General features: G+C 35.9%; 1 protein-coding gene across 1 annotated transcript in view; it reads right to left on the bottom strand.

The window, feature by feature from the left end:
• LOC137032282 (zeta-sarcoglycan) overlaps positions 1-21,318 on the bottom strand; it is a 131,018-nt gene extending 109,700 nt beyond the window's left edge. The window contains exon 1 of the mRNA XM_067403998.1: positions 21,124-21,318. Within this exon, the coding sequence (XP_067260099.1) occupies positions 21,124-21,318 (195 nt within the window). The remainder of the gene's footprint in view (positions 1-21,123) is intronic.
• Positions 21,319-21,617: the final 299 nt, after the last annotated feature.

Genomic DNA, 21,617 nt, shown 5'->3' on the forward strand with positions numbered 1-21,617 from the left:
TATAGAATGCAGTTAGATTGTCCATAAATTTCAAGATATGAAAGGCGAAAGGCGATCGATTTGAACCCTTTGAAACGTCCGACAACACCGCTAAGATCAGAACGCTCTCTGCTAAATTTAAAAGTGCTTTCGCGCTTTACCAGAGATGGTTACTGTGCTTATCATATCACAACTAGTGAATTCAACCACTTAAAGTTTATTTTAAGTTATACACAATATCTGAGCCAGAGTAGAGTCATGAGAACATTATATTTGAGAGCGTGTGAGTTTTGTGGAGAGATTCGTGCTGTACATTACATTGATGTGCTTTTGCATTAATGTTTTACATTGATGCGCACTCGACATGCATCTTTAAAAATACCATAGAAACTGCCTATAAAAGTGAACTATAAAAATGAAAAGAACATCGCATCTGAAAGCTGCAGTCATTATTTATTGGTTACAATGAATGGAGAATATCTCATATTTTTCAGTGGGTGCTCAGCAGCTATATAGCCTATAGATCATGATAGGCTATAGTTAACAAGTTTGTGAATATTCTGAATAAAAAAGGAAAAAATTTAATAAAAATGATACATCTGTCATACAGCGATATTGTGTCTGCGTGACGCGTCTCACCCTACATTAATAATAAAAGTGCACATATTGTGAACTAATTTAATAAACTTCTTCTAATCTAGCTTTCTTGGTTGCCTTCAGTAACTTAATTTCTCTAAGAAAATAATTCATAAAACATTAGTTGACCATATCTTTACTTTCAATTTCATATTTCCATATTGATAAAATTAAATTAAAAAAAATCAGGATACAGTTTGATTGAATCAAATAAAATATTTCTTTCTGAATCTACTTTTTGTAATGTCTTTTTGATGCTTTACACAGTAATGACTTCAAAATATCTTTTGGGGAAAATTTATCAGGCAAATTTACTGTACGATAAATTTGTGATTAATTTGATTAATCAATCACCGCATCATGTAATTAATTAAACTAAAAAATTTAATAGGATAACACAACATGTCATATGAGCAACAAGTTGCTAAATAGATCAGTTTAAATCTAATGAACCTAAATACATCACAGTAAAGCCTTGTTTACACTGCACGTGTCTGCGGCGCAAGGTGGCAAGGTTTTGTTCCGTCCTCTATGCGGTGTCAACTCACACCAGAAGCATTTCAGAAGCGAAGCGGCTGGATTCCTTGATTTTTTCGTTTTTAATGGCTAAATGGTTATATTTTGTCCGGTTTAATTGTTTATTAATATGCCATACTTTATTTTGCTCTAACCTACAGATGAAGTTAATACACTTAAAAGTCCTGTAATGGACAACAAAAACAAAGAAATTTCAAGTTTTTCAACTTTGAATCTCTTGTCAGTTTCTGGCCTCCTAGTGATGTGAAATATGAGCGGGAGTTTACACAGGGTGAATATTTTCACTTTATTTTGTATTTGAGCTGCGCGTCTTGGACGCGGCATCTGTCAAAAATAGGCGAGGCACCTATCTTTCGCGAAGTGGCATGGCGAGCTGCTACTGGGATGCTTCTAAAATGCAGTGCGGAGCAGCTGGTGTAAACACAAGCATTGACTAGAGTGCAGCCGCTGTAATGCACTGCAGACGAATGCAGTGTAAATGAGGCTTAAACGAGGCTTAACTGTTCATTTCTAGCAGGACACAACTGAAAAATGACTTGGAGGGGGGTTAACTGTAAACTCGGTAGCAGCTCTGAATGATTCACTGCCTTAGTGAGTCTGACTCAAACTGCTAATTCAGAACAGCCTTTTAAGATTCTTCTCTCTCTCTCTCTCTCTCTCTCTCTCTCTCTCTCTCTCTCTCTCTCTCTCTATCTCTCTCCCTTCTTTGGAATAGTGTGCACAGATGAACAGTGCAGAATAAGACCAGAATGTATATTAAGAAAATAAATGGGGTCAATTATGATTAGAATTTGTTGAATTTAAAACCACGTTGCTCCAGGGGAATTGTCGCTATAATAGCTTGAAAGTTGTAGAAACAAATTCACTGGCTTTGGTAACAATTCTGGTTGGTTATACAACACTGTTATGAAACTGTACATTTGTAATTATGCAAATACTAAATTACCACATTTAAAAGCTGATTGTATTAAAATGTACTTGGATGGGGAACATTTCGAATTCATCCAGCATGAACCACCAGCGTGTTTTCTGTGTGTTTTCTTATCACTAGTTGCTGATAGATTAAACTTCTTCCCAACGTCGGCGACGTGTTTGTTTCCTGGCCAGTGGTGGTGACAGTATGTTGATTCAGACTTGAGGTATGACAAAACCCGGGACAGATGCTGAGACAATATGGCTCTCATAATCACTGATCTGTCACAGCAAGACATGCTCTTTGTATAAATAATTGTGTGCGCGTGCTTTGTGCGCCTAATGTTGCCTTTCCCGTTTAGTCCAATATTTCTGACACCAAAGGCGCAGATCCACTTGAATACTGTTTCTGAGTGTGTGTGTTGGCGAAGAGAGATGGAGGGAGTGAGAAAACGAAGACTGCTGACTGCACTGATTTGTATCTGTAGTGAGGAGAGGTCTGGAGAGTGGGAGATATTCAGAGCAGGGTGTTGTTTTGCTGCCTCTTTTGACAGCTAATCCACTGAAAAGTGAATAATGGCAGGACTAGCTGTTTCAGTATTGTTTTAAGAAACACCAATCAGCACTTTTAGTGGAGGCACACCTGAATTCTCACCTCGCTCCTGCAGTTTATCACCTACCCATCAGGCTTAATGCTCCCCAAAGAGTTCAGAGGGTCAGCAGAAGGCTTGTGTATGTGTGCTGTTTTAGCAAATGGTTGAGTGAATTGAAAGACAGCCATAGTTTTAGTATATGCGCTGACTTCTTTGTAAAACTTTTTAGTTTGTGTTTTTAAAGGGGAAATATCAGGGACAGCATAATTTTCTTGGCTTGTTTGAAATATAGTTTGATGTACTGTCTAGAAGGAGTTGATAGAACAACTATGCTGCTGCCTTCACATGCTTGTCGGAAAATCCTGCTTTTCACTCCTGGAGTTCTGAAATTAAGTATGTCACGCTCAAGAATTGTTATCCTCTTTTTCCTGTGTAAATAATGTACTGTCTACCACAGTTAGATACACTACTGTTCAAAGGTTAATGTTTTTTCATGTTTTTAAAAGAGAATCTCTTATGCTAACTAAGGCTGTTTTTATTTGATCAAAAATACCGTAAAATAGTAATATTGTGACATATTATTACAATTTAAAGTAACCGCCTTCTATTTTAATATATTTTAAAAAGTCATTTATTACTGTGACACATGATCCTTCATAAATCAGTCCTCCAGACACATTTCTTATTATCACATTTAATAATAAGAATAAGATTGCACAGTATTCAGGTCAGGTGACAAGGCTTCTAGTCAGAGTATGACGTCTCTGAGGAACAAAAGTGTTTTTTTTTTTTTTCTAAATTTGTGGGTGTTTTCAAACTGGTGGGTGTTTATAAATCATGCAATGGAAATGATCCCCTTCACCCGACCTCACCCCTACACCCTTCCCACACTATGACGTGGGCAAATCAGGTAACCCTCTCAAAAAGTTCAAAAAAATGATTACTTAATCAAAACAACTCAACTGCAGTTTGATTGATATTACTTGGAATGCACAATAAAAAAAAATAAAAATAAAAAAAAAACATGTTTTGTGAGAATTAATAAAAATGGTGTTACTTGTTTTTGCAAATGAACTCTTCATATATATATATATATATATATATCTTCATATATATATATATATATTTATTTATTTATTTATTTATTTTTTCGATTCATCAAAATATCCACCATTAGCAGCTATCTGATCTAAACTGGGTTCTAATTGGTTCATTGTATTCTAAACTTAATTGGCAATCAATTGTTGAAGCTAAGGTGTGCTGACCCAAAAATCTTTTACAAACCATGGCCAAGTTTAAACCAGTAACCAGGCATCACAGCTAGCAAAGGGGCATGTCTGACTTTGACATGTATATATTCCCAATATTATGTAATCAAAATGAAAATTATTATTGCTGGTCTTCAATGATAATGTCAAGTTACTGTAATGCATATGCACCAAAAAAAAAAAAAAAAAAAAAAAAAAAAAAAAAAATATATATATGTTATGTAATATATATGATATTGTCCAAAACCACACTTTGCCAGGGGTGTTTCCAAACTTTTGGAGGGCAGTGTATCGGTCAAAATTTTGCTCAAATAAAAGTCAAAATATCCAACAAAAACCACTTGAATAAAAGTAAAAAAAGTTTTCACGGGTAATTGTACATAAGTGTTTTAAAGTACAAAGTAATCTGTTGAAAGATGAATTAAAGAGACGATTGGGATTTTCTCATTAAAATAACTGATGCAAAACTTTGTACAGCAGTCGGTATAATCAGGCTCTAGAAACACATCATGTAACTAAAATTCTGAAACCTGTTACCTGAAATTACTAAATGTTAAATTCTAATTTTATATTTTATATACACATACATATGTATACACTGATCATATGTAGGTATATATATATATATATATATATATATATATATATATATATATATATATATATATATATATATATATATATATATATATATATATATATATATATATATATATATATATATATATATTTATTATCATTTAAAAGTAGTGGTTTATAGACTGATCACTGGTCATGTCCACACTTGAATAAAGTCTCTTTATCATCTGTAATCAAAATACGTTGCTTATAATAAAAAGGAAGTGTAGAATATAGCCCTTTGATTTCAGAATTTGTCTGCATGTGAGTATGAACATCTGTGGGATGCTGAGTGGTCTGCTCTTTTAATTCATGTGTGTGGTTTTGTCAAAAGAGATGCATGAAAGGAACAAATTCATTCATCAGACTGTTTTCCTGTCATTCCCATTTGCGTGCAGGCCTGTGAGAGAGTTGTTTACAGTATGAACAGCTCGGCATACAAAAAAGCCCTTGGTGTTCTCTTTTTACCTGCCTCTCACCTCTTAGCAACCCTCTTCAGAATTACACAGGTCCTTCTCAATAGCCCCAAACAGCTCAGCATTAAACTCATATCAACTGCATTCAGTCTCTGTTCACGCTCTCTGTGACCAATCTAACCCAGCGTGCACCCAGCACACTTAGCTCGCTTTTACCTTGTGTCTTAATGTCAAGAGTGTTTTTGAATGTTTAGTTTTTATTTGGCTGGTCTGAAGGATATTCTTCAGGCTTATGGTGAGAGTGTGGGAAGAAAACCATGAGTCGATGTATGTGTGCTTTCATTTAGGAGGAACAAAATGTAGCCATGCTTTTAACTTCAATATTTTTTAAGCTACGTGACATTTTGATGTGCGATTTCACTTTTCCAATAACAAGCAGTTTTTTCCCAAACAAAATGCAACCATACTTTAGCTTATCCAGACTTTTGGCTGCAGAACAAGTCACATTAAGACAAGTTGTTAAAAATGTGTACTTCTTTTACAGCAATAACTGAATTATTTTTATTATTAAAAAATATATATATGTATTGATTTAAATGTCTATTTAGCATTATGTGATTAAAAACACTTAATAGTTGTGATATATAAAGCACTGAGCATGTCCGTCTCTGGTTCAGTGCCAGCCTAAAAGCGAAAGCACATTTGAATTTAGCAGTTGATCACACCAGTGTGATTGTATGTGTCAAAGGGTTCAAATCTATCACGTTTCAGGGGTGGAGGGGGGGCAAATTGAAACTGAGGGGGCACAAATGAGACATGAGGGGGCAATACCCCCTTAGGCCCCCTTGTGGCGCCAGTGCCAAACCTGAACATGTGATACTGAAGACTGGAGTAATGGCTTCTGAAAATTCAGCTTTGCCATCACATGAATAAATTATATTTTAAAATATATTAAAAATAGAAAAGAGTTATTTTAATTTACTGCAGCTTTGGTGAGCATAAGAAATGTATATCAAACATATTAAAATTTTACCAAACCTAAATTTTTGAATGGTAGAGTAACTAACAGCTTGCTATGCCTCTGAAACAACTTGACTGTTATCACACATTTCTCAGAAATGTATCATTATGGCAATAAAATGGGTCAAACCTCATGGGGTTCAAACTAGCAATCTTTCAGTTGCCAATCCTGAGCCTTAACTACTACACAACATCACACTTTAGTCCACATTTCTCCAGGATGCAAACAAAAGCCTTCATAATAAGACTTATATTCAATGAATACATAGCTGCAACTGTGCATATGAACTCAGAATCGTTCTCTCTGTTCATCTCATTGCTTATCTCTTTATTTTATTATAAATCTCTTTTTCTTTCTTTTTGTTCTGCCTGGGGCTTTGTGGTTTTTGAATCTAAAGCTTTTCAACTTCTATTGTACTGAACAGCTCATGTGTAAAAAAAAAGGACACTTAAGATAATAATAATTTTCACAGCAACGGCTTTCGTTTCATTTAAACAAAAAAGAAGAGAAATATGAGCGTGAGCGTGCACGCACACACAGGCATACTGCTAACTCTGTCCTTTTACTGCTGCGACCCATGACATTGAAACTTAATAAACAATCAGGAAGCAATCATTCAAATGTGGAACCTTATTCATCAAATCTCTAATAAGCAGACCAAACAGGAAGCATGCATAAATGATTGCCTTGCCCTTTATATCAAAACCAGCTTGCTCCGTAATATTCCATTTAGAAATAATAAGGGAAAACTGCTATGAAGGAAAGATATGCTCGGATGGATCTTCTCAGTTACTGATCCAAAGTCATTTCAAGCTAGTAGGGTTTGAATAAATCAATATACCAATTAACATGAAGTACGAGGAGAAGAATATCTGATGCTGCTCAAATAACACCACTAACTAAGGCTGGAATACACTACACGATTTTTAAAATCTGAACAGATTTTTAAAACACTAGGCATCATACACTTGCCGACTTTGCAAATGGTTACAGAGAAAAGCCGGGCATCATACACTACCAGACTTTAAAATCGTTCGGAACACAAACAGAAACACATGCTTGGTTGCTAGGAGACGCATGACAGACAGGCGAAACAAATGCAAGAGATGAGTAGTGGAAGATGCGAGGCAAATGCTTTTGGAGATAGACAGGGGTGGGTAGACACAGTATGGACAGATTACAACAGGAGTTAGAGGTAAATTGTGTAGCTTTATGAATGTCCTATAATGTAATCAATTATCATAATCAGTCGCTATATACATTTAATGTAATATAATTTATAATTATTCTGGCGTAAATGTATAATAGTGATGAATATTAACATATTTAATAATGGATCTGAATCCGGATTTGCCGCAGAATGTGGTTTGCTAACTCTCAAGACAAAGCTAGCAGTACAGTACTTACCGAAGCAATTTTTCTATCATGGTGGAGCTCCACTTATTCTTCAGTGATTTCTTTATTGCGTTATGAAAAAGAATTTCCGTATTTTTCAACTTGGGAGCGACGTGAGCTGTATTGACCCGACTGTGTGACGAAACTGCCGCAAACAAATATAAAACGGCAGATTCTGCATTTTCTCATTCATGAATGTCATGTGCGATCTCGCGGGCGCGGCTCCATCTAGCGGCTGTAAGCGGTATATTTTAGTGTCTCAACCTTTTACAGTCTAGACTCTATGGTCTCAAAATGATTACCATGATTACTCGTCAGGCGCCAAGCTTGTGATTCGTGCGCTGCATGAGGTAAGTTTTTCCTTATTACCCGATTTTGTACAGTAGTCTAATTTTTTTCTCGATCTTTTTGACTTTGCACCCTTGATTTGCATTGTTTGGGCAGCGTATGACTGTATCGTGTACTGTATTTATATAACAACAACACATATAGTGCACTGATGTGTGTTCTAAAATCGGCTCAAAATATCAAACATGTTTGATATCCTCCGACTGGATGGAATCAAAATCTGAAGCTAAAAAAATCGGAGTCTATGACCATGATATACTACGCAATTTTCCATGGAATCTGTCGGCTCAAATCTGCAGACTGGCTCTGACTTTTGTCAACTAGCGTCAACTGTGCAGACTATAAATCGAGGGAAAAATCATGTAGTGTATTCCAGCCTTAAATGCCTGCTCAAAATCCATGGGAAAATTTCTAAACATATATGATCTATTGAAAACGCCTGATGTTAGCTTGACTTTAAACACAAAGTTGCCTATGTGTCATTCTGACTAAAAGCACTTTCCAGGTCATTTCAAGACTGCATTTGTACACATACATTCAAACAAGCCATCACTCATGATGACCCAGCCTTTTATGCTCAAGCACACATTCAACACACACAGTTTGATGCAGAAGGAAAACCAATGAATTTCCTGTATCTGCTTATGATGCACCAACTTTCAAAACAGCCTTTCAACCTCATACACACAGAGCAAGAGATCAGATGCATTCCAAAAAAGAGAAAAAGAATAAGGAAAAGACTGATGGAGAGGAACAAAGAGAGAGGGCTGTGTGACAACCTCTGTGCATTTCCTCTGAAAGAGGGCAAATACATTACTTGGCTTCACTCAAAGTTCAAAGATGTAAAGTTCTTTGACCCACTTTCTTTCACTTTCACTCTACACAAATTCTCTAGTCGCTTACCTCAAAGACCAAACTCACAAATACATATGAACTGACCAGTGTTGGGAAGTAGCTACAGTCTACTTTACTTACATCTGATCACTACAGTCACACATTGTCCGATGTGTTGAATGTTTGGTGATCACGTTAGCTTACTCATGCATAAATAACTTCTATAGTCTGATGGGTATGGCACCCAAAATTGGAAACACTTTGAGAGTTTCAAAGTCGTTTCTGATTGATTGAATTCTCCAGGATTTCAGGGAGATGTGTTACAGTCTTTAACGACCTGGAAACAAAGCCATCGTGATGCCAAACCCCCTTATGGAAGAAGATACTTGTTGTGTTTACAACTGTGACAGTTTCCGTTTATCAGGATCAACTAAATGCTGGATTTTCAAAAACATGTAAAGTTGACAGCACCATTGTTGTGCCATTGTTCTAGTTAACCTGCAAAACGTTTTTGAATGAATAGGTTGTTTGCACATGACGTGACAGCAGCAGCACGAATGAGTCTGGAGGGCAGGGAGTGATGTTTCTATATAGGAATCCTATCAAAAACTCAAAATTCGCATGTTTTGCGTCGTTTATGGTTGCTCAAATCGATAAAATCGAGAACCTAGAAGGTGTTTGTATCGTTTACATAACTTATACTGTTTTTTGTAACTTATTTTGTTTTTTAACTTTAAAAGTTGTTGCCTTTTATAGCGGTTTGCGTCTGCTGATACTTGAAATGAATATGGATACCTGCTTACCTTTTTGACTTGGTTAAATATTCACATTCTTCATGCTATTGTTTGCAGGGAGGAGAAGATATTTTATCCTATTTAATTATAATTTGGTATTTTTACTTCAGTTTTGTAGTATTCCATTCACACTGTTGATCTGGTTACCATGAGAACAGTGTCACACACTGCTGCTTCAGCCATCGTATGGTAGAACATGTCCAAATAAAATGAATGTGTTCAACAAGCTGACAGAAGTCGATCCATTTATTTGTTGGAAGCGTGTAAATGTAACTAGTTTTAATGTTGTCTTTGTAAATATTCACTTTCCTATATGACCACGGAGGAGAATCTGAGGGTCACGTTCAGGACACAGACACGCTGTATTTTTGTATTTATTTCAACAAATGACAACCAAAATCAAACCCATAGAAGCTTGTGAACAGTTCTGAAGTGGCTGTGTGCAAGCTATAATCATTCACAAGACGAGTGATCATATTCTAAAACAATGTTAATTATTACACAAAAACCATACAAAACTCAGCAAAGTATGTGATTATTTTGAGTGAAAGGCAGTGGGTTTATTTAAATCAAAATACTGCTCTAACTTCACTAGTAGAAAGGCAGCGCGATATAAACAAACCCAGAACAGAACTGAACACGGCATGACGGTAGCTTCACATTCTCTATATCTATCTCCTCGATGGCAGGAAAGTCTTTTAATTCAGCGGAAAAGTCGCTCCTCTTCATAACATAAGGATTGCGTCCAACATATGTTGTGATTTTCTGTTTCTAAACCAGCAAAGAAAGGACTTTGGACCATCTCTTCCATTCTAATTTTCACTGTTTGCCCTCCACCTGAATCACGTGATTGCAAACAACCTATTGCATGCTGGTCTGTGGGGACAGCGGTCCAAAGAAAGAAGCTGTGATTGGTTGCTTCACATGTCGGTCAGATGTCCTCTTGGGCAGTCCTTGGCCAATGGAAGCTGCTGGAGTCCAGACTTTCTGCCGACAGTCTGAAAGTCTTGCTACGCGAGACTAGGGCTGTGTCTGAAAACTTAGGCAGCTGACTTGTTGCCTCGCTGCCTTATCAGGCAATGACTTTATAGGCAGCTTTTATGCACAAAGGTACCTCACGACTTCTGAGGAAGCGTAACAGTTTAATGATCTACATCAAAATAGAGTGAGCTTTGGTGATAACCAAGCAAATATTTAATTAGTACAATAGTAATTTCTCACTAGAAATGACATCAGAAGTGGAAAACATTAGCCAAAAACATACATTTACATACAAACTGACCACAAACCACAACTTTCAAACACATCTTTATGTTTTATCCCTGTCACAGAATGGAAAGCACAGGATTGTGGGATATCAAAGGCAGAGAGGGATATATCTATGCTGCCTTCAAAAATCAATCAGATGAAGGTATCTCAGGGAAAAGAAGTGAAGCAACACTGGATTGGGATGTGCATTAATGGCTGCCTACCTTGGAATGCGTCCTCTGTAGGCAGCATTTTTAAACTTTCAGATGCAGCTCAACTCCTACTGGTTTACACAGATCTTTTTCTTCACTTGTTTTTGGATTCAAAGGTTCTGTAACAGTGCCCCCTACCGTATAACAGTGAAAACATGGACTGACGGAAAAACCTTTCAATCGCGGGAAAGCGTTGTGTCATAAATGTCAGAAAATCTCATTGTTAATTTAAGTTAAAATTAAGTTAATAATAATTAATATTAAAAAATAGATTGGACCAATGATGATTCTGAAAGAAAACATACCCGTAAAACATACATCTACAAAATTAAATCAAAGTTAAAAAGGAACACTTACCTTATGTTCTTACTCCATCAAAGCAATGAAAGCATGCCCTTGAAAAAAGAGTGCAATTTCCCAGCGTATTTATTTCTAAGGTTCAAGGTTCTAATTACTTCATTTGAAATGTGACCAAAATGAAAGCAACAGCAGTTACATATAAATGTATTTTAATTGTTTGATCAAAATTATTGCTACAGGGACAATTTAGTTGTTGCTGGTTATTAGGGATGTATCTCTAGCGTCCCTACTAAATTCTATGCCCTTGACCCAGCCTCCTAAATGACCAAACAAAACACAGCAAAAGCATAGCAAAGCAAAGAAAAACAAAATGTGCTTGGTCACACTGCATGTTAATAAGGCGGACTTATTTATTCCTATATACATGAAATGAGCTGCAATGAGGACTAGACTTGTTTTAAGTCTGGCTAATTAAGACTAGGTAATAAATAAGTTCAAGTAGCAAAGCTACTAACCTAACTACATATTTCAGTAGCATAACTATTTTCAAAACAGAGAAACTACAATTGTAGTATTTATTTATTTTTATTTTTTTTCCAACAAGTAGCAGTTTACATAAGTGAATAAGTTTGTTTGCTTGGTTTATATATATATATATATATATATATATATATATATATATATATATATATATATATATATATATATATATATATATATATATATATATATATATATAAATGATTCTCTGATCAAATAAATAATTCATGTATTAAATATGTAAATTCACTAATTCAGTCACTGCATCTTTTCTAAGCTACATATTTAGTTAAATTCAGATTTTCATCACTATGCTTTCAAGTTATATAAATTTATGTTTTTGAAGGTTTTGTAAATTATGTTAAATTAATGGTCCCTAAATTAGATCATGTTTTGTGCCAGATACATACAGCTCTGATTACATAAAGAAATAGAAGCAGCAGTTCAAAAATACCTTTCCTCTGAAAATACCATCAAAGCTTCATAAATGTTTGTTTGTAACTTTTATTTTACTGTTTTTTAGAAGACGTTTGACTGTAATTTAAAAAAAAAAAAAAAGGACAGTTCTCCATCCTTCCAAACCTCTATGACTTTCTTCGTTCGGTACACTTTAAAAGATATTTTGAAGAACACTTTCAACAGTTCAAATAAAGGAAAGAAAAAACAAAACAAAACAAAAAACACATTATTGTACACAAATGTGTGTGGCTACTTCCTTAGTTCACAACAGATACACACACAGACAGAATTATGACTTGTGTGACATTTATCACTGTGAGGGATTTGACTAATATCAGTGGAATATTCAGCTTCATGGGATAACGGGAAGGATATTCATCTGCACAATTGGATTTAGTAACAGCAGAATCCGCCAACCCTAGAGACTTGCTAACGGCTCCTGTGAAATTACCCATGTGCCTTTTTTCCCTTCCCCCAAGCCTGATGTTTGTTCACTCACTCTCTCCATCTCTGCCTCCGTCACCCCCCTTGCTGTTTTGGGCCAGCTTAGTGGAGATTTGATAGTTGGGGGCCATTTATGAAAACAGTAGGGGTGGATTGACTTGACTTGACCAAGCTGATTTGCATACATATATATCCAGTCCAAGCAGTGGCCCCTCAGGGGATTGAGGGATATTACAGCTGGAATAGCTGGTGACCAGGCAGGTAAATTGAGTTGGAAAATACACATTTTGCAGAAATTGGTGAAAATGGATAGATATGTAACTTGTGATTGGTTTATCAAGCTCTCGTTGCCGTAGCAACGGATAGTGAGTATTACAGTACAGTATGTCAAAGTGTTTGCCCCTCATATATGGTCATTCCATATGATTTTCATGTTGCACTTGGTGGTGGTTTCGGTATAGCTGGAGATTTGGAGTTAGTAAAATTATTAGGTAAGTTGGTAATCACATGAGGGAATGTACAGTTTGCTAACGCTTATATAACTGTACAGCAAAATACAATATGTAAGTGCTCTGATGACACTATAAAGATATTTATCAGTTATAGTGTAAGATAGTGTACGCTAAAAAGCCTTTGTGCGTTCTTTCACTAGTTCCCATGTTTAAATAATGTGGAGTGAAGATGTCATTTTTTTTATTATTATATTAAGACAGTGAATATATGACAGGAAAACAAGGATAGTGAAAGTTAATGGAATGGGAACACAACACAGGCCAGACTCGAACATGCATCTCCCACATGAGCATGTGTTCAATGTGTATGAGCCTGCACTATTAGGCCACATGGATGGATGGATGGATGGATGGATGGATGGATGGATGGATGGATGGATGGATGGATGGATGGATGGATGGATGGATGAATGGATGGTACGCCTCTTGTTCTGTATGGGACAGAACAGAGACCCTAGTTTCAGGAAACCACTAAGACAATAAAAAAGTTGTTATGGTTACAAAAATATATTTTTACTTGCAACTTTGCCACATAATTTGAGAGTTTGTGATTTCTATAGGCCAGAGATTATTGCTTTGAAGGTTTTTGTGGAGTATACATTCAAATCGTGCCCCTTTTCTATAGCTGGGTCAATGACATGATGCTCATTTTGTCTTGCCTGATTCTATTGTGATAAACATGTTTTTCATTTCTGCATTAAAATTAGTTTTGACATTTCGGGCCTGTAAGTGATTTACTGGTATTAATATATGAAAAACCTCTCTACCATATTAAATTCCTGAAGTCTGACCAACACACGTTGATATATGTGATTACAGGGACTCTCCACTGGTGAAATGGTTTTTATACTGTATAAAAACCCCCTACACTAACCCTACCCCTAAACCTACCCATCACAGAAAACTGTCTGCATTTTTTTGAATTTCTGGAGAAAAAAAAAGAAAAAAAAATGTTTAGTATGTTTTTTAAGTCATTTGGTTTATGAGGACACAGCAAGTTTCCTCGTAAACCATTTTTACGTTGTAATACCCATGTCATTATACACATTTGTGTCCTCAAACCACATATGCCACACATGCACACGCACACACACACACACACACACACACACCTACACACACACACACACAAAACAGGAAATTATGTCATTGGGAGGACCCCTGCAGATTCTCATGTATTTTAAAATATCATAATTTTACCTCTTCCATTACAGTTTGTGAAAATTCCTGTGGTCACACAAAAATAATTTTAATAATTAAATTTAATAATAATTCATGATGCTTGTTAATAATACACACTTTTTTATTTATTTATTTATTTATTTTTTATAATTATTATTATAATTTATCTATTGTGTTACTTTTTACACAATTTCTAGGAGTCATATAAACCTTTCTTAAAAAATAGTCAAAATGTTATTTATATAATGAAACTAACCTACAAAGAGTGAGTTTCTAAGAATTTGGCACATAGGTTATAAACTATATTTTAAACTAGATCATTATTATTATTGTTATTATTATTATTATTATGGACACATCACAGCACCAGCTCTGAATTTTTAGAGTTCCATGCAGTCATGATAACAAGGAATAATAGAAGAATATATGTGTATATGTGAATATACAGTATGCCTATATATGCCTATATGTGGTCATTCAGTCCAACTCTGGTGGCTCATGTAGTGATGAAACAAAAGGTTTGATATCTGCCATTGTAGTTGGGGAAAGATCCACCTGGGAGGCACTATACAGGTTAAACAACTCAAGGTTTGCCAAGATAAAGTCCAAATTTATAGGTCTGTGCATGGAACAGTCCCTTTGGCAGTCACACAGCAAAGTAGGGTTCACACAGCTGCACATTAGGGTTGAGCCAACAGACAATGATGTGTATCGAAATAGTCAGAGATATCGCTGATGGCAGAGATGATCTATTCACAATTAAGTACTTGTTATAAAAGAGATACATCATTCATATAAAGTTGTTGTTTGAGCCAAGACAAAAAAAAAGGCATTGTTGTTCATCTGCATTTTGTTTTGTTTACATAGCACATAAATAACACTAATAACATATAACAAATTATTATTATTAATATTATCACTAAAATTATATAGTAACAGTCTGTAGGTCCGAACACTGCACATTAATCAGTCATCAATGAAAATCAAAAGCAGATTCAAACACAGACTTAAAAACTTGTTTACCAAGAAATATTGATTCTTACTTTTTTCCCACTATTAATGTATGGGCTACAAGAGAAAAATTGAGCTAATAAATTAGATAGTTGATATAGCCTACTGTTATCAGCATATAGGTAGATTCAGCTCTCGTTGTCTCTGAGAGAATTAATGTGCCGTTAATGCAGTGACAGATACCAAAAGCTCGGCCAGTTTTTGCTTTCATTTTAGTGAATAATTGATTGTGGTTTGAGACTCCTTCACCAGCATAACTCTCGTGCAAAGTTTGCAAATTGCCTGTGTGAGATCCACAGGCTTGACTTTTGAGTGAAATATTCCTACGCAACTTCTGTAGGAATTTCCCATGACATTAAAACTAAGTAAATAATTAAAGAAATAAGTAAATAATCAAGTAAATAAATAAGTAAATTAATGATCAGATAAGTAAACGATTGAACCCCCCACCCCGTGCGATAATATCATGTATCAGCGATCTCACAGGCTGACGATAGGAAGACATGACTAAGGAGCATTTCACTTAACACTACTCCCCAAAAGGGCCTACGACCACACATGAGCACATACGCCAAAAAGAGGTTTCATGAGCCTGCCATGTGTTACAATAGCAGAGACTCAAACACATGCTAACTCTACAAAGAGGTATTGTAGTTCTATTGTAGTGCTTACACAGTCACTTCCTAAATCGTACAGACACACACAAAGCCACAAAGTCCTCTAATTTCTTCTTGCTGTCTCGGCAGACAAACCACAGAGTGTTCATTTTTGAGTAGGTTCACAACTCCGCTGATCCAGGCAGTCCATGCTTTGTAATTCTGTATAGCCAGCATGTGTGGCAGATGCTGTTAAACAAGGACAAATCAGCTGGGTAAATAAAGTTCTGTGACCTGATGCTTGCTAGCTAGTACACTGGACCATCTGAGTAAGGTCATTCACACAAATAGAAAAAAGGAGACAAAGTATTCGAGCCAATGAGAGAATACAACAAATGTACACCAAGTTGTTGAGAATCAGATATGACTAGATTTTTACACTTTCTCAAGAAAATATGAGTGGTGCTTGTCTACGCTAAATTTACAAACATATAATTAAAATCTAAATTTGCATCCGTTAAAGGGGGGGTTACATGTTTTTTTTCTAGGCTTGATTGTGTTTTGGGGGCACAGTTTAACATGTCTTAATGCTTCGTTTTTTTTTTTTTAAATGCTGTATTTTTCATATATTTTATCTTAATTCTACACCTCTGTTTCCACTGTCATATGAACGGCTCGTTTGACTTCCTGCTTCTATGAAGCCACTCCCTCCGACATACGCAATGTGCTCAGATTGGTCAGCAGGTTGGTTACTGGCCCAGTCTGTCGTGATCCGCTGAAGCATCTGGAAACGCCACGCCCCTTACCATTCGTAGTTACGCGCTTAGGTGGAAAGTAAATAATAGCGCCTACATTGCTGTATCAAATTGAGCCGAATCAGACCCAGATGAAGAGGAAAAAGTAGAACCTCTGCAATCGCGGCTTTTGAAGGATGTTTATGAATGGTATTTCATTTAGTATTTGTGTCAAAGTGTTTACATATGCTGTCACTGCTGTTTGTTAGCTTTCAATATACAGTTTTATCCTGATTAAAGCTTTCCTGTAGTAAATACATGCCTGAGTAGTCGCATTTTTGTAAAGGTAGCGTTTAATTTATAGCATGAACAACTGTTTGTCTATGAACATAGAAGTTTGTTAGTGTTTGTTGCACTAGAATTTAGCTAACTGGCTAGCAAAAACGAGTTGCTCTTTGTATATGTCCTAGATGCATTAAAAACAGCAACAGAACTATAACATTACGTTTAAAAGACAAACAATAAAACGTACTTACAGTTTGGGGCTGATAAACAGCAGCTTCTGCTTTTAAAGTGGGAACTGCTTCATCTTTCAGTAAAAGTCTTTGTGTGAATCCAGCATTGAACTCGTGTAGATTCTGGAATCTGTCTTCAGCACCGCATCCAGTGTAGAAAATATCACAGATTATAATGGGTTCTATATCTTTTGATGCGTCGCGTCGCACAGCTCGCGTTCGGTGTAAACAACTCTTCCGCTTTCATTATGCTGCGCCACATGGCCTCGCCCACTTTGTTGCGTGTTCCCGGGGGCAGTGTTTATGTTAATAGCAAGGGTTTATGATGTCACCAACCCGGGAAGAAGCTCGTTGTAGTCCAAACCACCCGTTTTTGTAGGCAATAAAATGCCATAACTTTAAAAGACAATATCTCCGTGTGCATTGAACTTTCAGCGCTGTAACTTTGCAGATACTGTTTATGCTCAAGCAGCAACATTACACACTAACTAAAGTTAAAAAAGTGAAATCGCATGCAACCCCCCCTTTAATATTATTTAAAGGATTAGTTCACTTTCAAATGAAAAGTAGCACAAGCTTTACTCACCCTCAAGCCATCCTAGGTGTATATGACTTTCTTGTTTATGACGAACACAATCAGAGATATTTTAATAAATATCCTTACACATCCAAGAAGAAAGTGCTTCCATCCACATCCATCCATCATGGTTATGGTGGGTTAATAAAGGCCGTCTGAAGCGAAGCTATGCATTTGTGTAAAAAAAAAAAAAATAAAAAATAATATATCCATATTTAACAAGTTATGAAGTAAAATATCTAGCTTCCGCTAGACCGCCTTCCGTATTTAACAAAGAAATTGTAAAACTCTTGCAGTTCAAAAAGCTTATGCTACGTCCTACGCCTTCCATATTCAACTTACGGAAAAAGCTTAACTGACGCGACGCCAGTTTACACTTTCTAACTTGAATATGGAAGGCGGTCTGGCAGAAGCTAGATATTTTACTTCATGGTTTTTTTTTTTTTTTTTTTTTTTTTTTTACACAAACGCATCACTCCAGAAGGCCTTTATTAACTCTCCAGAGCCATATGGAGTACACATTTATGATGGATGGATGTAAATGGTAGGGCTGTGATGGCAGGCATGACAACCGCGCCACCGCGGTCTTGGAGTGTCACTGGCAGCAGTGTGACGTATATATATATATATATATATATATATATATATATATATAGCCTACATAATCTCAAAGGTCACATTAACCGAAACTTTTCTGTCATTTACGGAATGTTTTTTTAGCAGTGACAGAAAAAATCTGCAGCCCATCCATCATTTTGACAGATTACTGAGGCTGATGTTGTAATTCCCACCCCTGTCCAGTTGGCGGTGAGCGTGCTCCAGTGTGACAGCAGAAAGTGAGTTCAGTCTCCAGAATAAAATGAAAAGGATACACACAGGTGAGCACCCAGTTTAAGTTATAATACTTATAGTTACTTACATAATAAAGTTTCCAATCCAGTTTGTTTTGTTTAAAATGGTTCCTTTTGTTATTTTTCTTGCCAACTATAAGTTTATGGTCAACGACTGGCTTTTTTGAAGTTTAATGTTACGTGACATTGTTTGCAACACTGAATGAACTGACGTGATACAGATTTCGGTAAGCTACTGTATCTTTAAACATATTTTTTGATTTTCATTCATGTTTATTTTGTTCTGTACAGTAGTAAAGGGGAAAGGTTGATCGCATTCACTCACAATCCTCGACAAGTTTTCAAGATGAAAAGTGACACAGTCTTTGATCAACTTTCTTTTCATAATATAAATAAAATGCATAGCCTATGCCTATTTGCTTGTAAGTTTGTGAATAAAAATGAAAATGTGGACGAAATCAGAAGCTATTAAATGTATTTAAAATATAAAAATTAAAATGACAGGTAATAATTGATTATGACAATCTTGTCCATCAAAATGCTGGCAAAACGCAAGTCTAACGCAACCTATGATATATATATATATATATATATATATATATATATATATATATATATATATATATATATATATATATATATATATATATATATATATATATGAAGAGTTTATTTGCAAAAACAGATAACTCCATTTTTATGAATTCTCACAAATCATGTTTTTTTTATTGTGCATTTCAAGTAATAACAATCAAACTGCAGTTGGGCTGTTTTGATTAAGAAATGATAACTCTAAAAAATACAGGTAAATTAAAAAAATAAAATTCATTGAAAGTATGTTTTATATATATATTAAAAGTTTGTTTTTTAGCAAAAGCAGATAACTCCAACAGTCGTTTTTTTGGCAAAAGCAGATAACTCCACATTTCATGTTTCATAGTTAAACAAAACCCAAGTAATTGCATTTAAAACACTCTCAAACACACATGTGCACACAAACGCACACACACACCCACCCACCCACGCGCGCGCACACACACACACACACACACACACACACACACACACACACACACAAACAAACAGATCGGCACACACACACACGCTCTCTCTCTCTCAAACACACACACATACACACACACACATACACACACACACACACACACACACACACAGATCGGCACACAAGTACACACACATGCACTCATCCACACACGCACGTGCGCGCGCACACACAAACACACAAGCAAAAGGACAACCAATTTTTCAGCATGTAAGTCGTGTATGGTGTACAAGGACTTACAGGAGTCGAAATCATAAATCCTCGATCACTTTTAGTGAGCTTTGATAAAACTTTCCTCAGCTAGCGCGTCTTTTTGAAGTGACTAGAAGCCTTGTCACCTGACCTGAATACTGCGCGCTGATTCGCTAAAACGGACTTATTGGTTTCTGTCTGTACACAAACAAGGGCGCTTGTCGGCTTCTGCTGTAAAACGTGAACTTGCGATGCCTGAAAGTGGGCAAAACCGGCTCTTCTGACAAAATGGATTTAGGGTACAGAACGTGCTATATATGGAGAATAATGCACAGCACTTAGTTCATTTTTTTTAAAAATGGCGTTTATCGGTTTTTGCAAATGAACTCTTCATATATATATATATATATATATATATATATATATATATATATATATATATATATATATATATATATATATATATATATATAAAACCAACCCGGGCACCACCACCGCAACACCAATGGTTGTTGGCAATTTTTCCACAACGGTAGTAAAAAATTGCCACCGTCACAGCCTTAGTAGATGGAAGCACTTTCTTCAGCTCATACTCGTGACCCCTGTTCTCTGCCATTATAAAGCTCAGATGCCTCAGGATATGTGTTATATATATATCAGATTGTGTTCATCAAAAAGAATAAAGTCATATACACGTAGGATGGCTTGAGGGTGAGTAAAGTTTGGGCTAATTTTTATTTGAAAGTGAACTAATCCTTTAATGAACCTGAGCTAGCATGAACTAACAATGAACAGTTGTATTTTTACTAATGTTAACAGAGACTAATAAATACTGCAACAAATGTATTGTTCACTGTTAGTTAATATATTAACTAATGTTAAGTAATGGGACCTTATTGTAAAATGTTATCTTTTTTATTTAAATACAACCAGTTTATTTAGATGTTACCCTATGAATCACACTGACACACACACACACACACACACACACACACACACAAATCTTCCTACAGTACCTATATGCAGTTACTAGGGTGTTCTAGGTATAAAATTGTCAAAATAGCCCACTCCAAAGTCTCAATGATATTCAGGTCCCTAGATAAGGCTTACACCCTTCCTTCAATGCAGGACTATGGGGGTAATAGCACATCTCTCTTCCAAAAGGAGCCCAATTTATGGTATAATTCATGTCTGTAGCAAAGGACGAGTTATGCACTAATGTTTAATACTTACTGTAGGGGTTGGTCGTAAGTAAAAGCAATAGTAAGTGTTGCTTGCATTAGCGTTAAAAGAACATATGAGAGCGGAACATAATAAAACACAGAGAAATGCTCACCACGGTGAAGTTCATAACTTTTAAGATCCAGATGGTCAAGGCTAGGTTGACGATCATGGTGACGAGGAGGAGGAGGATGAAGAAATAGAGACAGCGCTTTCGCCAGCCATAAATCCCCACCGGGTACACGGTAGCACATCCCGGCCTTTGGAGGGGGTTTGGCTGAGATGCCAGGATGTACTGCTCCTGAGTCATCTGGTGAGAAAGAACAGAAAGAGAAATTTGTTTCAGGTTTCTTAAGCCAGAAAAAAAAACAACAACAAAAAAACAGCAACAACTTCAAATGCACGTTAAACAAAAACTCTTTAAATGTTGAATAAATCCACTGTTTAATTGACCTTTTTCTTTGATCCAATTAATTTCTCTGCTTTTTATCTTCTTTTTGTGTAAGAGAATTGTCAATGCTTTTCCATGCATTATTAATTAAGCACTGTTTAACCAATTGAAAGTGAAACAACTTAGGAAAAAAATGGTCCTGGTATAGGAATGTGAAA

The sequence above is a fragment of the Chanodichthys erythropterus genome, chromosome 12 (genome assembly GCF_024489055.1).
Source record: "Chanodichthys erythropterus isolate Z2021 chromosome 12, ASM2448905v1, whole genome shotgun sequence".
Taxonomy (NCBI): domain Eukaryota; kingdom Metazoa; phylum Chordata; class Actinopteri; order Cypriniformes; family Xenocyprididae; genus Chanodichthys; species Chanodichthys erythropterus.